We start from the raw sequence: 17,809 nt of genomic DNA on the forward strand, positions 1-17,809 counted from the left end.
ACGCGGGCTCGGGCTGGGCTGGGCTGCGCTTCTCTTCCCGGACCTGTCCTCTGAACTCCACGGTTCCTCCTGACAGGTCTTGCTTTCGGACACCTTTCCAAAGAGAGGAGCATGCCTGGCATTCATAGGCTGTGGGACAGAGCCGGACCACCAGGCAAGACAGAACTGAGGGAAGAAAGCCCAACATACAGGCTTGCTGCCACCTTCACCCTCCAACAAGGGGCAGAAACTGAAGCAGGACTCGGTCTGCTGGAATTTAAGACAGAACTGCACGCTAGATGTGTTCTAGTCCACTCTGTGGCCATCACGTGAAACAAGCATTTCTCTTTCACTGTTTGCATTTTAATATTTGATAAATTAAGACAGTGTTTATGAGCTTTGGGTCTTCAGGGGTTATGAGCTTTGGGTCTTCAAGGGTGCCTCTATTGGTCTTGTCATTAACTGGTTTGTAACAAGTGCAAAGCAGTACACTTAGTGTAATTAAATCTGGTACGAGCAAGAAGTGAACAGAGATCACCTCGTGAGATCGGTTTGAATTAATGCTTTGCTTTTCGTGATGCAGCAATATAATTTTAAATTAGTCATTACGGAGTATTTTTAAGTTTTCCTAGAGTTTTACATAATTGGAACGTCCACAAAGTGCCGCGTTTGGACTCTTCTCCCTCTTTGCCAAACTTCACATGTATTTAAGAAATTCTAGCATATGTCAGGTTGTTTCTGGTCATTCTACACAATGATTTGTATGTAGCAGCTTCCACTCCCCCACACTCCTTGTGACCTGCACTACAGCCTGTGTAATTAAATCCTCACAACTTGATGAGGCAGTCAGCAAGAACATCTCTGTTTTTAAAGTGTGATCAAATGTCTCAGCTAAATCTCAGAGGAAATCAACCAGGGAAAGGATTTAACAGTCCTTTTTTGTTCCTGATTAGTTGTGGGGTTTTGTTATTCTTTTTCTTCAATGAGTTGTGTTGACCCCTTTAAATGTCAAAGTTCAAAGCTGGCACAGAGCAGAAAAAGATACTCGGGTAAGTTCCTCTCTTTAGAATTAAACTAGGCAGAATTAATGACTGAAATTTGCCTGATGTTTCAGCTGTTTGTCAGTGTGAGGAAAGGGAGACCTCGTCTGTCAAGCTGTTGCTGCATCAGAAGGTGTCCTTGGGTGAAAATTGCTTCACTTGCTACTTGTCTGCAGCACTGCAGTGAGTGAAGGAGTTTCCATCTAACGTGCGGCTCTCACTAACATTTTGTTCTGTATTAAAAAAGTTAAGTCATTGGATATTGCAAAAGTCATCTTTGCAAAATGCAAGCAGACAGTTGTAAGGAGCCCTCTGTCCCCAGAGCAGCCCCAGCTCCCTGCTCTGGGTGGGAGGAGCTGGGAGGGGAGCCCCTGTCATCAGGCAGGGTTTGAGGGGCAGGGGTCTGCCCCCCTGTCCTTGGGGGGTCCTGGCCCCCGTGAAGCTCCCCCGCCTGGCTGCTGAGGTTCCTGGGATCAGGGATTTTGGGATCAATTTATGTTCCTGTCGAGCCATTCTTCTGGGTTCGACTGAGGTTCATGGGATCAATGATTCTTGAATATACTGAGGTTCCTGGAGCTGATGTCCCCGGGCTCGACTGATGTTCCTGGGATCAATGATTCTGGCAATGATTGGTGTTCCTCAGACTGAGGATTCTGGGCTTGAATGAGCTTCCTGGAATCAATGATTCAGGTATCAATTGCAGTTCCTGGGATCAATGACTCTGGCCTCAGTTGATGTTTGTGGGGTCATTCAATGATTCTGGGCTCCACTGATGAACATCATGATCGATGATTTTGGGCTCAGTTTATATTGTTGGGGATCAATGATTCTGGCATGGATTGAGGTTCCTGGGATAGATGATTTTGACATGGATTGACGTTCCTGAGATCCATGATTGTGGGCTCAATTGAGGTTCCTGGGATTGAGGATTGTGGGCTAGATTGGTTTTCTTGGCATTGCTCAATGATTCTGGGCTTAACTGATGTTCATGGGATCAATGATTCTGGGCTTGACTGATGGTCCTGGGATCAATGATTCTTGGATGGATTGATGGACCTGGGAACAATGATTCTGGGATGAATTGACGTTCCTGAGATTGATGATTCTAGACTACACTGATGTTCCTGGGTTCACTCGATGATTCTGGGCTTGATTGATATTCCTGGGATTGTTGATTCCGGGATGGATTGGTGAACCTAGCATTGACAATTCTTGAACTGATTGGTATTCCCGGGTTTGCTCAATGATTCTGGGCTACGCTGATGTTCCTGGGATCGATTATCCTGGCATGGATAGAGGTTTTGAATATGGATAGAGGGATTGAATATTTGGGGATATATTAATGTTCCAGGAATTGACAATTCTGGGCTTGATTTATGTTCCTGGGATCTATTATTCTAGGCTAGATTGATGTTCCTGGGATCAATAACTCTGTGATGGATTGATTAACCAAGGATGGATGATTCTGTGCTCGATTGATGCTCCTGAGAGGGATGACTCTGTGATTGATTGAGCTTCCTGATCTTGATGATTCTCAGATCAATTAATGTTCTTGGGCTCTAGAATTCTGGGCTTGATTAACGTTCCTGAGATCAACAATTCTGGCATCGATTGATGTTCCTGGCATTGATGATTCTGGAGTCTATTAATATTCCTGAGATGGCTGATTCTGTGATGGATTGAGGTTCCTGGGATCCTTGATTCTGGGATGGATTGACATTCCTGAGCTTGTCTCAGGACTAAACAGCTCCAGGTCTCTCAGCCTTTCCTCATATGACAGACATTCCAGTGCCATCATCATCCTTCTAGGCTCTGTTGGATCAGGCAACAAGCAGCAGAACCTGCAAGAGAACTAACCCAGCTTCTCGCCTGACTTTTTGGGTGCAGCAACAACCTGGCACGAATGGAAAAATTAATCAAAAATACTAATCCAACATCAAAAACGTAATGGATGCTCTCCCTGAGACCAGGTCACAGACTTATTTTAAACACTGCTCAAGTGAAGCCCTGTCAGCAGGACAGGACAAATAACAGGGCAGGTAAGAGTACCAAGAGAATTTCCCGTGTGTTTTTTCACTCCTCAGGTTATTCACGTCTGCCTGTCAAATGGTGTCACTTACTCAAAATCCGTTGTCTGGAAAAAATGCAAAATGCTGATATGAATTTAGGAGCAGTCCCAGCTGATGAGCGAGGAGACAGGAAACCTCTTTTTGGGGAAGGGGCGCCCAGGGAAGCACTTTCCCCAAGGGAACCTTCCTGATTCCTGGAATGAAGTCCTGCAGTTCTGCTGTTCACTCTCCACGCTGAACCACGGGGCGGGTTTCCCTGTTTTCTCCCCATCCCGCTCCTTTCCCGCCCCGCTCTGCCCGGGTGGGGCAGCCGGTGTGTGCCTGTGGGAGGGGAGCGGGAAGAGCGTGAGGGGAAGGAGCGGGAAGAGCGTGAGGGGAAAGGAGCGGGAAGAGCGTGAGGGGAAAGGAGCGGGAAGAGCGTGAGGGGAAAGGAGCGGGAAGAGCGTGAGGGGAAAGGAGCGGGAAGAGCGTGAGGGGAAGGGAGCGGGAAGAGCGTGAGGGGAAAGGGAACGGGAAGAGCGTGAGGGGAAGGAGCGGGAAGAGCGTGAGGGGAAGGGGGAGCGGGAAGAGCGTGAGGGGAAGGGAGCGGGAAGAGCGTGAGGGGAAGGGAGCGGGAAGAGCGTGAGGGGAAGGGAGCGGGAAGAGCGTGAGGGGAAAGGAGCGGAAAGAGCGTGAGGGGAAAGGGGAGCGGGACCCGCCTGGGAAGGGGCAGGAGGGCGCTCGGGGGTCGCTGCTTGGGATGCAGCCCAATTCAGTCCCTCAGCTTCTTGGACCGTAAACCACTCCAGGTGTCATTGGAACGTGCAGATATCTCACTTCTCCTAAACAAACTATTCTATTCCTAACACTAGGCTATATATATATAAAAACAACCCGACACTTTGCTCTAACACTAGGATGTTGATGTCCAGCCGGCAGAGCCTTTCGAGTTGGTCACGGCTGAGGGTGCCTTTTTCCTGGCACTTGTCTTGGCACGTTCCCTGGGGAGCAGCCAGAGGAGCCCTGGGCGCCTGCTGAGCCTTTCCTGCCCACGCTGGCTGTTGATTTTTCACTGCAAGCTTTCGTGGCTGAGGCTGTGTGGTGATTCCCTGCTCCCCCCACAGCATGGTCCCTTCTGTGTGACCCCTCTCAATTGCTCACCTGCTCCTGGGGTGTCTCCCCATCCCTCCAGAAGTGAAGGATGATCCCAGCCAGGCAGAGCAGCAAGACCATTTGGCAGGCCACGAAAATCAACAATGACATGTCCTGCTGGGCAAGGAAGGCCCCGAGCTTGCCCAGAGAGATGGGCCCCTCCGTGCCAGGGAAAGGCACTAGGAAGCACCATTCCCAACCGCCCATGGCGTCTGTGGCTCAACCTGCTTCATCGCCACAGGATTCCTCGGGCTCCACGTGATCATGGGCTCTTCCTTCCCATCAATCTGCCTCCTACGTCTGATCAAATACCACTGCACATCAAGCCACCGCTTCGCATTCGAAGCAGCAGCCTGATCCTGACACTTTCTAGGTGCCATCTGCTAAGCCCTCTACACAACCACCATTTACTGGGTCCTGGCACCTGCAGGGCACCTCACAGCCCCGCATGCCCGGCCTCTCCCACCCCAGCTCTCTCCCCTCTCCCAGAGCACACACTCTGCAAGCCCACTGTCTCGCTGTGGTGTCGGGGCAAACCAACAAGCAGAGCACAGGACTTGTCCCTGTCACCTCCCTCCGCCCTCCCCAGGGAAGACAAAAGGGGAATACAGGAGAGAGACTTCAAGGCTGGACATGAGAACTGGAAGAGGTTTACTGGAACAAGGAAAGGGCAATAAATAACACAGGGGATGAGGAACAGACATAGGGAAACAGATGCAAACCCCATCTCTGTGACCACAGAAATACGTGCCTGGGGGTCTCTTGTGGCCGGGCCGACTCGGGAGGAGGGTCCACGGCTCTTCACAGCACCCGATGGATTTGGATTCTGCAGGGCACGTGGAGAGCCAAGGGGAAGGCAGGAGCCTCTCTCCAAGACCTCTGAGTGCCCAGCAGCAAGGAGGAAGCAGGAAAAAGGGGCTGGGCTTCTGGTGCTCCTGGCTGTCATCCAGCATGGCAGGAAATGGGAGGGAATCCTGAGCCCTCTCGGGTCTGCCCCTGCTGGGTAGCTCTGGGTCCTGAAGACCCTCTCCCTAGGTCCTCCTATCGGTCCCAAAAATTAGCCTGGCCCCGCAGAACCACAGCAACCCCAGACAGCAGCCTGGCTGCACCACTGCCTTTCATGTTGCCTCTTCCTTGGATCCCCTCAGTACTGAAAGGACAAGAGCTCCAGGAACCAAACACTTTCTTGGTGGGACCAGCGGGACATAAACAGGGAGCTGGAGAAGGCTCTCTTCTTCCTGGCTTTTTGTCCTGCCTGGTGGGAGAAACGTTTGTGGTGCCAAGGAACAGGCTCAAACAGATCCTTCAGCCAAGCACAGTTTATTGACACTCTGGCCAGAATGGGTGACCTAAACAAGCAGGCACACCCACAGTCAGGTGAAGAACGGTTCCTGTTCCCTATTCCCGACGCAAAGTTCCCTCCCCTGTTTCCCCCCTGGCTGGGTACTCCAGGGTTTACAGCCTCTCCGACGCGTCTAATGATCCTCTGAGCTTCCCGTCCCTCTTCACACATTCCCTTCTAGCAGGTTACTTTCTACCTTTTGAGATATAATTCTGACCTTTCTTGCCCCCTTGGCTGCCTTCCCAGTCACCAAAATGATCTGTACCTGCCGGTGTCATCCTGCCCCGAGGAGCAAGATAGAGGTGGCTTTGTTGGGTCTGATCTTGGCCACAAATCCTGCTCCATGTTCGGATCCCCCAGATGGAGCCCAATTCAGTCCCTCAGCTGCTTGGACTGTAACCCACTCCAGGTGTCATTGGAACGTGCAGATATCTCACTTCTCTTCAACAAACTATTCTATTCCTAACACTAGGGTATATATACATAAAAAACCCGAAACCAAACAGTACGCTCTAACACTAGGATGCAGAAACAACACTTAACCCAACACTAGGCTCTAACACTAGGATGCAGAAACAACACTTAACCCAACACTAGGCTCTAACACTAGGATGCAGAAACAACACTACGTGTCACTGCTAACACCTAGTTCCTGCAGAGCTGGCGGCAGAGCTCTTCCAGGCGCCTGCGGTGGCAAAGCCTCTGGCGCCTGCTCATGAGGGCAGCGTTGACTTCCAGCCGGAGGAGCAATTCCCAGTGGTGGCGGCTGAAGGTGCCTCCTTCCCGGCGGCCTGTCCGTGCAGGAGATGTGCCCGTCCGTCCCCTTCTCTGGAAAAGACAGGGCCAGGGCACAATGAAGCGGGCAGTGCCTTGGGTGGGGGGCAAGAAGTGTGGTGCGGGGCTTGGCTTCCTCGGGGAGAATCCAGCCCTGCAGGACTGCTCCAGGCAGCAGGCTGGGCTGAGGAAACCTGGGGCAGGCGCGGTCTTGTGCTGGGGGCTCGGCCAGGGTCTCAGCCTGTGGCTTGGCGTGTCCCTGGGGAGGAGCCAGAGGAGCCCTGGGGGCTGCTGAGGCTTTCCTGCCCACGCTGGGGCTTGCTCTTTTATTACAAGCTTACTTGGCCCAGGCTGGGGTGGTTCCCTGCTCCCCCCACAACTTGGACCCTTCTGTCTGCCTGTTCTCAAATGCTCACCTGGGGTCTCCTCATCTTCCTCCAGAGGTAACAGGCAATCCCAGTCAGGCAGTGCTTGAACAGGGCTTCGCAGATCACAGAAAGCCCTGATGTTATGTAGGGATGGGAGAGGAAGGCCCAAAGCTTGTCCAGAGGGAAGGGCAGGGAAGAGACCTTGCCCTCTGTGCCAGTGGGTGTCTGGGCTGGGCCTTCAGGAGCAACACCTGCCCTGACCTGGGGTTCATCCTCTTGAGAGAGGAAGGCCCAAAGCTGGTGCAGAGGGAAGGGCAGGGAAGACTCCTTGCCGTCTTTACTAACAGGTGGTGCCTTGGGAGCCTCAGGAGCAACACCTGCCCTGACCTGGGGCTCCTCCTCTCGGGTGAGAAAGGCCCACAGGTCCCCGAGAGGGTAGGGCAGGGAAGAGGCCTTGCCCTCTGTGCCCGTGGGCAGCTGGGCTGGACCTGCAGGAGCAACATCTGCCCTGACCTGCGGTTCATCCTTTGCGGTGAGGAAGGCCCAAAGCTGGTCCAGAGGGAAGGTCAGGGAAGAGACCTTGCTCTCTGTGCCAACAGGCAGCTGCTCTGGGCCTTCAGGATCAACACCTGCCCTGACCTGGGGTTCCTCCTCTTGGGTGAGGAAGGCCCAAAGCTGGTGCAGAGGGTAGGGCAGGGATGAAGCCTTGGCCTCTGTGCCAACGGGCAGCTGCTCTGGCGCTTTAGAAAGGGCTCCCTTCTCTGCCATGGCCCAGTCGGGGGTGCTGGGGTGCTGAAGGCCGCTGAGCTTCACAAGGCTCGTGCAGAAACACACGAGGATGGGGAGCAGTCTCTTGAACTCCATGGTGCTCCCAGGAAATCCCAGCGCTTGGGCTGTCACCCTGAGCAGAGAGCAGAGCGTGACGACCAGCACCGAGTGGCCGCCTCGTGCGTCTGTGCTCAGCAAGGGTGGCCGAGGGGACAATCCAGGGCTGATGTCACGCGGGGCTTTGTGGTGTCACCAGCCCCGTCCCCAGGCTGGGTGCTGCTCACAGCCAGGGGCAGCTGCCATGGAAACGGCTTCCTGAGTTCAGGAGGACTTGTGTGTTGCCTGAGCCCGGCGGGTCCTGTGCAGAGGAAAGCTTGACCTTGGTTGGACCAACACGGGAGGCGCTGAGAGCGAGGAGCGTGATGAGCCTGGCATGATTGCTGGGCAGGCGTGAGCCACGGGGTCCTGGCCACAGAGACACGTCCCTGGGACACAGAGACCCTCTGCAGGTCCCCCCGTGGGACAGGGGCACTTTCGGGGTCCCCCAGCAGCCACAGGCTCTTCCCGCTCCCTTCCCCTCACGCTCTTCCTGCTCTTTTCCCCTCATGCTCTTCCCACTCCTTCCCCTCACGCTCTTCCCACTCCCTTTCCCTTTACATTCTTCCTGGTCCCTTCCCCTCACGCTCTTCCCGCTCCCCCTTCCCCTCACGCTCTTCCCGCTCCTTTCCCCTCACGCTCTTCCCGCTCCCTTCCCCTCACGCTCTTCCCGCTCCCCCTTCCCCTCACGCTCTTCCCGCTCCCTTCCCCTCACGCTCTTCCCGCTCCTTTCCCCTCACGCTCTTCCCGCTCCTTTCCCCTCACGCTCTTCCCGTTCCCTTTCCCCTCACGCTCTTCCCGCTCCTTTCCCCTCACGCTCTTCCCGCTCCTTTCCCCTCACGCTCTTCCCGCTCCCTTCCCCTCACGCTCTTCCCGCTCCCCTCCCACAGGCACACACCGGCTGCCCCACCCGGGCAGAGCGGGGCGGGAAAGGAGCGGGACGGGGAGAAAACAGGGAAACCCGCCCCGTGGTTCAGCGTGGAGTGTGAACAGCAGAACTGCAGGACTTCATTCCAGGAATCAGGAAGGTTCCCTTGGGGAAAGCGCTTCCCTGGGCACCCCTTCCCCAAAAAGAGGTTTCCTGTCTCCTCGCTCATCAGCTGGGACTGCTCCTAAATTCATATCAGCATTTTGCATTTTTTTCCAGACAACGGATTTTGAGTAAGTGACACCATTTGACAGGCAGACGTGAATAACCTGAGGAGTGAAAAAACACACGGGAAATTCTCTTGGTACTCTTACCTGCCCTGTTATTTGTCCTGTCCTGCTGACAGGGCTTCACTTGAGCAGTGTTTAAAATAAGTCTGTGACCTGGTCTCAGGGAGAGCATCCATTACATTTTTGATGTTGGATTAGTATTTTTGATTAATTTTTCCATTCGTGCCAGGTTGTTGCTGCACCCAAAAAGTCAGGCGAGAAGCTGGGTTAGTTCTCTTGCAGGTTCTGCTGCTTGTTGCCTGATCCAACAGAGCCTAGAAGGATGATGATGGCACTGGAATGTCTGTCATATGAGGAAAGGCTGAGAGACCTGGAGCTGCTTAGTCCTGAGAAGACTAAGAAGGGACCCGATTAATGTCCATCAATATCTGCAGGGTGGGTGTCAAGAATGGGCCAGTCTCCTTTCAGTGGTGCCCTCTGGTAGGACGAGAGGAAACTGCACCAAGTGACAGCACAGGAAGTTCCACCTCAACACAAGGAGAAACTTCTTTGCTGTGATGGTGACAGAGCCCTGGGACAGGCTGCCCAGAGAGGCTGTGGAATCTGCTTCTCTGGAGACTTTAAAGACCCGTCTGGACACGTTCCTGTGTGACCTGCCCTGGGTGTTCCTGCTGCAGCAGGGGGGTTGGACCTCTTCAGAGGTCCCTTTCAACCCCTACGGTTCTATGATTCCATGATTTTGCATAGACAGACTTACCTTGTTTTGTGGCTGGTCAAAGCATGTGATCCCCAACTACATCATCAAGTGTGGGCTGATTTCCCTGAGTGGAGAAGGTCAAGCCTGTACCACACTTTTCAGAGGCTGGTTTAATTTCACAAGCCTGTCCCTGAGCTATGTGTTTCAGTAAGTCACCTGGCTTTTCCATTATTTGAACTTAAGCAGTAACCTCAAGAAAAAATGGAAAATAGGGATATGCAAGTTGTGTTCTTGTTCCCAGTCCACATGCGACTCACCAAGCAGTTCTGCCCACTTCTTCATAACACAGATCTTCTCTCATAAATGCTAAGAGTTGTTTTGTTCAATGACAGCCCTTGAATTTGGGGCACCTGGGTCTGAGCTCTAGTTTATGTGGGGGTGGTGATGCGTATTGCACACACTCACATTTCAAGCCAACATATTAAATAAGATCTCACAGTCAGAGAGTTTTTTTTCCAAAGAGGCCCAGCCCAATTTCCACTTGTGCTTCAGACCACTTATGTGGACCTAAGCAAGCCACTTACAGTTCATCAGTCAGCTCCCACACCTGAAGACAAAGGTGATGATTGTCAGATAATCTTCTAAAATGTCATTTGAATTAGGGATCTGCAGCAGACTTTGGCAGGTGCTGGGGGGGGGCATTATGCTACGGGAGAGGCCTGAAGAATAAATAATTTCCCTTTTGGGGCTCCACTTCCACTCTTCTTCCATTATTTTCAGGCTAAGGGGTGGGAAAGTGAGACCTTGGCTGTGTGCCGCTACTGGTTTTTAAATCTGTCGTTCTGCTCTTTGGAAAAAGCTTGTCTTCCAAATGGCCAGCAAGGACACAGTTTAGAGAAACACCTGTTCCCTCCAGCCTCACACATCTGGTTCTGATCTGCAGTAAGAGGAGAAAGGGGATGTGTGACCCAGGTGCAGAGCAGGTAGGTACATCCGACCACGCTCGCGCACAGGCTGGATGCAGAGAACTTCAGCCTTTTGCACCCAGCTGGATGAGGCATAAGGCTGGTGAGAAGTACACAATGATTTGTGGCAATGGTTTCCACCTCACCTGTGAAGAGCCTGCATTTATGAAGTCCATTCTACTTTTCCACATGGTCTGAGGATTGCCTTGTTGCTGACCATCTTCATGCCAGAAGACAAGAAAGGCAGTTCAGCACTTACTCTCTCATTGTTCTTTTTCCTCAGATAAAATCTGTAAGAATACAAATTTAGAAGTTAACAGGCTGGAACTGAATTCCCATAGAGCGGAGTGTCTGTGTTGAAAGTTCTCAGAATTTATTATTATCTATAAAAAAGGCAGTGGAAAGGCTACAAACTTTTTAAGGCAAAGAGGGAAAAATGGAACCAGCCAATCTTTCCAGATGAAGAAAATGGTGAGAATTAATGTGCAGTTATTGTAAATGTCTGCCAGGAGATAATTCCCCACAATATTTGCATGGTGTAGTTTAAAAATGTTTGTAATAATACATGTTTAAAATTGTTCTGTTTCCATTACCCTCCTCATGGTTAGTTGATTAGAAAAATTGATCATGTGCCTCCCTGTCATTATTCATTTATTTTTCTGTTTGATTATTGCAACATATATGAGCAAGTGTGATCAAAGCAGATTATGTACATTACACAGTGGTGTGGTCTGTTGGGGCAGCTCATTTACAAAGCCATGCAAAGAGGTTGCAGAGAGAGCTGACAAGATTACTACCATGTTTATCATTGTTACAGTCTCAGGGGGAGTCTGGTTTAATCTAATTAACCTCACAGTGGGAACAGAATGACGATAACATTTAGAAGCACTAAAGAACTCTTCTATTACGCAGCCAGTGTGACTGACTGGAGAAGAGGCATTGCAATGAATGCAGAACAGGAGAATGCTCAAGGGTGACTAACAGGTCAAAGAAGCTTTCTTTTTTTACTAATAACTTTAAACTGGAATTATTTTTTTCCCCACACCGTGTGCTCTAAGCACCTACTTTCTGAATTTAGGGTTGCACTCAATGATCTCCAGAGGTGCCTTCCAACCCATTCTGTGATTCTGTGTGATTCTGTGACTTGTCCTCTCTGTGTTTACATGCCTTGGAGATGACTGAGCTAGCAAGATAGCTTTGAGTCTCTGAATCATACCTAAGTTGGATGTATAGAGTGAGCTAAAACAGAAGATCTACATTTCTGCCTGGGTCCAAACTTGTAAAAGTAAGCTGCAACACCATTTGAAATTGAGCTTAGAAAGCTAAAGAAGAGAAAATGCAGAAGGTATTATTTGACAGTTTTAATCAGAAAGACAGAAAATTGATTTTAAGTTCCTTAAAAGCAGAACTTAATTAGTTTGGGGTTTGTTTTTTTAAAAAATAACAAACCTGTTTCACTTACAACTTTGGAATAAAAACATTGAGGGGGAAGGAAGGAAAAAAATATAAAATAATTACTCTCTTCAGGTAGTGATTCTGTAGTATCTACACGATTAAGATTAATAAATCAAACCTGCTTTCAAAAAAGAATATGAGTAGCTTTGAAAGCTACATTTTCTGAAAGGTCAAAGCTAAAGATTTTGAAACACGTTGAAGTTAGTGGAAGCAGGTGGGGAAGAGTTGTCATCTTTTGTTTTTTCATGAGCCACACAAATCAGGTTTTTTTGGCAATAATTTTGCAACAGTACAGAACACTTTGTTAAGAAAAGTTACAGCTAGGCTACTTCAAACCCTGGGAACAATTTAAATAATGCTGCTTGAAAGGATTTCCAGGCATCACTGATAATAAGCTAAGTGGTAGTGGGTGGAAATTGTCAGTAGATACCAACAATCTTACTACCATAAAAGAATAACCATTGTTGGAAGGTTTGTGATGTTCACTTGTATTCTTTACAGAACTGCCTACTGTGTTTCAGGAACAGGTTTGCTGAAGTAACTCATACAATAGGTGGTTTCAATTCATGAAACTTTGCAGGTTCCTCATCCCACTACTTTTGGTGGTTTATTTTGCAGAAGTCTAGTGGGTTGGTGTGCATCAAGATGAGGAGGGAAGGGACAGCCTCAATCCACAAGTATAGAAATAGCTTTCACAAACTTCCAGGCTTAGCAAGGGTCCTGGTCCTAAGCACTTACCTCCAGCAGGAAGAGTTGGAGCCACAGTATCTTATTCACTTAGGAGATATCACATCACAACATAGGCCAGGCAGACACACAAAAATTATGAGTGCATTTTTAGGAGGGTTCATTCTGTCACTCAGCATCAGCCCAAGAAGCCTGTAGGAAAACAACGAAACACAAACAAATCTGTGTCTAAAGAAGTCAGTGATACAGAATTCTTGGACAAGGAAACTAGAGTACACACCTGCTTCCACAAAGCAGCTGGATTTAAGTTTCCACAAAGCCGGTGAAACCAGTTTTAAATGTAGTTTCTTGTGAAATAATTTACAGTTGTATTGTGTAGCTATTGATCAGAGAAAAATCAAGCAGGCCACCCTGCAGAAAGATTTTTCAAAAGCACCCACAGAGAATGAATGGCCAGTGTCTATGAACTTCTTCTGAAAACAGGCATCTACTTCTCACCCCCAACCTAAAAGGACAAAAAGCCTTCTAAAATGCATGTATCAAACACAGTAAACATTGCAGCAGAGCTTTAGCCAAAAGTCAAAGCAGTCTCTGAGGCACAGTTTCTCTTCTTAGTTTCTTGCAGCTGTTTGATGCTAAACTAGGAAAAGAGAATAAAGAGAAGTCTTGGAACATAGGACAAGGATGAGGAAGCAGTGCGAATTACTTGACAGAATGTAAAAAAGACAAGGAGGAAGGAAACAGAAGAGAAAGTGGTTTGGCAATCGGCCTGTGAGAGGAGGATGTAGAAATGTGGTGATTAAGTGTTAGCCCTGTATTGTTTCCTCTTGTATTAATTCCTAAACTCCTCAAGGTTTGTGCCCCATTTCTTGTCTTTTGTGGGAGTTGGGACCATAGTTTTTAATCTCCAGATGAAGAGGGGGGCTCCTTGTCTCTCACACCAGGAGAAGAGGACCCATACATGGATCAAATTTCCCATCTCAGAACTGCTGATTCAGATTGTTAGAATCTCAGCTGGATGAGCTGAGAATCTGCTGTCAGGAGGCAGAGGTGGCATGTTCAGTTCACCCCTCTGAACCTCCTCTGCTGCAAATGCCATGGGGCTTCTGTGCAAAACACTTAGAATTGGAACAGAGACATAAAATCTCTCTTCTTTTTCTTGTCTCTACTGACTGCAAGGACAGTCACTGCTACATAGTTATTGCTAACTTAGTACAGGAAGTAGGAAGAGGCTGAAGGTGGCATGATGGTGGTGAGGAGGCAGTGAGACTCAAGGCAGTTTGCTTCAACCTCAGCTGAACTCGATGAAGGGAAAGGTAGAAGAGAGAGAGATATTACCTTGGGGAGGCAAGGACACTAACACCTGCTCATTCTGTGGCAATTGTTGTCAATAAACCAGAGACAACCAGCAGAGAGCAGGACCATGGTAAGTTGAGGATGCCAAAGAACAATTTTGCTCTGTATGGAAGACTAACTCTTCATTAACAAAGCTAAAGTTGCCTGGGAGCCTTTTGGAGTGTGGCCACAACCTAGGTATCTGAACAACAGAGAGGTAAGGTTTGCTGGGTCAGGAGGGACTGAGAGCCCTTCGCAGAGGAGGATGCTGTGGGAGAGTCTTTGAGCAGAACAGCCTGCAAGAGGGAACATGCTGGAGAGGGCGCCAGATAGCAAGGAGTCACTTATGGCGTGATAAGATCTTAATAAAATAGGAAGAGAAAGGCTAGTTTAAAGTTCTGGTTGAGGCTGTGTTTTGCATAACCTCAGAGAGTTAGAGTGGGCAACTGAGCATCCCTGGTTTTGGTAGCTAGTGCATTCACCATTCACTGCAACAATGCGGATGTTAATACTGACCAAAATCTGATTCCTGTCATTCATGTCTGCAACTCTAGCCTTTGATCAGTCAGAAATATAATCTTTATCACTCCTCTAGACCTAGATGTGTGGGAGCAAACTCAGTAGGAACTGTGTAGCTTCCGTTATTTGTTGTATGGCACACTAGTATTTCTGTTACAGCCATGTGTCTCTGCAGTGAACTCGTTTCTTGTTAAACTAGAACATTTCACTTTCAAAGACTCTGAATTGATACAGTTAGTGCTGGCCTTCTGTGCTCCCGAGATGTCAAACGAGGCAACGTGCAAAGAGGTTGCAGCTTTGCCCCTGTGCATTCCCAGGGCTGCAGCAGTACAAGATACCTGACCTGCCAACAGCAGAAGCATTGAGGAAAGGACCCTGCAGCACTGGCAGACAGGGTCTACCCTCTCCTTTTGCAGGGGAGAATCCAGCATTTAGGTGACCTGCACGGACTGGCAGTGACTGATACCCATCCTGTCCTCAGACGTGGTGTGCTTCTGAGAAACATCTTCATGCTTGGAGGACTTGGCAGTCCTTTGCCTGGTGTACAGGCTACCCCTGGCTGCAAAACTTTCATGAGGCTCTATTTAAATTCACAAATGCAAGCTTCTCTTCTGTTACACTGCTGGGAAAACCTATTTGCAGGAAGACCTTTGTGCCCCACTCGTGAAAATCTTCAAAACTCATCTTTGTGCCTTGCTTCCACCACTGCCTCCCCGTTAGCTGCAATTACAGCCCCTCCAAGGTAATGCAGCACTTTTCCTCACCATCCCTTGCAGATACATCTGCACACAGAGGACATAGCTGGCATTTGTGCAGCTCGTCCTAGTGATTAACCATCATCGATGGTGAAACAGAGTTAAGGCCAGTACATCATGTACAGGAACTTCAGTTTCTTTCCCTTGTTTTCAGAGGATTTTCATTTTGCACACATTTTCACAAAACCCTGAAATGGCTCAAGATACCACCAGGCACCCACAACATCTTTGTCATTTGTGGTTTTTGTCCATGGACTAAGAGTGCAAGCAGTCCTTTCAGCTGGGAGCCAGCAGCCAAGTGGCTAGCAGTGATAAAGAGAAGGAAGGAGGAGCTAGTGAGAGTTTGACCTCACAACCTTTGTTTAGATTAATAGTTCTTTTTAGTATTTCCTCTTGTTATTCTTTCAACTATTTGGGGAAAGAGAGGGGAACTGTAGCCAAACTATTATGCATGCTTATTTCATAATCTAAACATTTTTATCAAATATATTTAAAAAAAAAATTTGGCAGTTGTTTAAATAGCTATAGAAATTTACCAGAGAAATGCAGATGAGAGTCTAAAATGTTGCTAGATTTAGTTCTGGCCAGTGCTCCAAGTAGCAGGTAATTGCTGGCAGGACTACAAGGTTAGTTTTGCAAACTGCTTTCAGTCCACATGTGCAAAAAATGAGGGTCAGTGGCTGGGATCTTTACACCTCAATTGTACCATGTAGGCAAAGTCCTTGAGAAACCTAATTTTAAAACGGGGTGGGTGGCTCTTGTAGAATGTCAATGCCCTCAATTTCAAACTCCTGCCTTGTTTCTTAAAGACCACTCCATTCAATCCAGTCCTTAGGCATGGTGTGCAAAGGGGAAGGCAGGACTTGGACAAAAGCTGGCCTTCAGGTAGTTCAATTACTAAATATCCAGCATAACACCAGACACAAAACTAGGCCACTGCTCGCTCTTCTGTTAGTTATTGAGACAGACAAGCACTAATTTGCGTATCTGAACGCATAAGGAGAAAACATATTAAGGCTAATACAAACAAGTCACTTCAAGGAGAAATTCTGTCTGGATGTAAGTATAAATTTTCACTGTGAGAACAATTAAACACTGGAATATGTTGCCAGGGAAGTGGTAGAAGTTTTCTCACTAGAAATATTCAAGCCTTGCCTCAGCAGAGCCCTGGACAACCTAACTTGGTGGCCCTGCTTCCTGCAGAAGGTTGGACCAGATGGTCTCCAGAAGTTGCTTCCAACCTGGATTTTTCTGTGATCTATGATAATACTTCTAATAATCATATTTCAAAGTTGGGATAACAGAAGAATGTTGTTCCTTTCTCTCAGATCAGGCAAATAAGTATTCCAGTGCCTATAGAAATACTAACCTTATTATGAAACAGAGAAGGAAGGAAAAGCAAAATAGTTGCATTTCACTTAGGAACACAATTGCAACCGTCTGTGGTCAAAACCAATCTGGTAAAGCTGAACTGTATAGATATCCATGAGAACACAGGCTTCTGCTAAACATCATAAAAAATGGCATAAAACATTTTTTGTTTGCTTGTTTTCTGCAGAGGACTGCTTCACTGCAGCAAACATGTCAGTGTGTTTAACACGGCACAGCAAAACTGCTGGACTTCCAGGGACAGATGTGTGCAGGAAAGCAGGCAATGTTCTACATCAGTGTAATGCTTTCCCATAAACACCAAACAAGCATTTAAACCTCTTTGGAAAGAAACAGACAAACAAAAAACCAACAAAACAGCCTTACTAGTGATTTGATAGTTATTAATTGTAAGTAGATCACTATTATATAAACATGCACAATGTAGAGTAAAAGGAGATATAAGATACTTTCTAACTTCTACCGACTGAGGCTGCACTTTGCACTGCTTCTACAGCAAACCAGGGTATTTGTTGCTATAACATCTAGTGTTAACCATTTTAAGAGATGTAACAGACACTGCTTGCTTGGCCAGGCACTTGACATGTGGATACAAGTTTATAAGTTGCATGACAGTAACACAGAAGTTTACTTTTTTTATATATATATATATATATTATTTGTTTAGTGTCAGTTGACATAGAAGAATGTACTGAAGCAAAGCTAATGCAACCCATGTTGTTATAGATGGACATATATGTTTCACAAGGTACAGCAACTGCTGTGAAGATGCTAGAGAGAACTCCAGCCAGGCAATAACCTAAAAAAGCAGATACTTGTTACTCACATTGACAACTATAAGAGAAACACAGTCAGTAAGAATATCAGTGCAGAAGTCAGTAATATACCAGTTAATTGCATTTGCTCTCCTAAAGGACAATGAAAAACTCTGTGTCCAGATATTACAACCCAAGTAAGTCTTAGTAATAATTAATTGCTAAAATTCTGCCTTCCTGCTTCACCATAAGTTGCTTGTTGCCTTTTATGTACCAGTCAGCATTACTGTGGCAGATCCTGCACCGTTAACAAACGTATCGTGAAACAGCATGTGCTGGAATGGGGGAACTGCTCCTCTGGACATGCTGCTGCCATCAAGTAGGTGATGCCCTTCTCCTGACTAGGCAAGTTCTTGTGTGACTGCAGATGAGCTGGAGAGGAGTGTGAGGCTGACAGGATTACAGGGATCAGCGGGGACCTCACCCACTGACATGGTTAGTCCGGTGTGTCCCTTCTTGTGAAGGCT

At 48.1% G+C, this 17,809-nt stretch overlaps 1 protein-coding gene across 2 annotated transcripts in view; it reads left to right on the forward strand.

The window, feature by feature from the left end:
• Window positions 1–2,740, forward strand: part of TRMT1L (tRNA methyltransferase 1 like) — a 47,027-nt gene extending 44,287 nt beyond the window's left edge. The window contains exon 17 of one of the 2 annotated variants that reach the window (XM_051624397.1): window positions 2,421–2,740. In XM_051624397.1, coding sequence (XP_051480357.1) covers window positions 2,421–2,456 — 36 coding nt within the window. In that variant the 3' untranslated portion in view covers window positions 2,457–2,740. Of the gene's footprint in view, window positions 1–76; window positions 838–2,420 lie in introns of those variants that run through there. The other variant, XM_051624396.1, reaches the window with a different exon arrangement.
• Window positions 2,741–17,809: the final 15,069 nt, after the last annotated feature.

Source organism: Apus apus, chromosome 7 (assembly GCF_020740795.1).
Source record: "Apus apus isolate bApuApu2 chromosome 7, bApuApu2.pri.cur, whole genome shotgun sequence".
NCBI classification, from domain to species: domain Eukaryota; kingdom Metazoa; phylum Chordata; class Aves; order Apodiformes; family Apodidae; genus Apus; species Apus apus.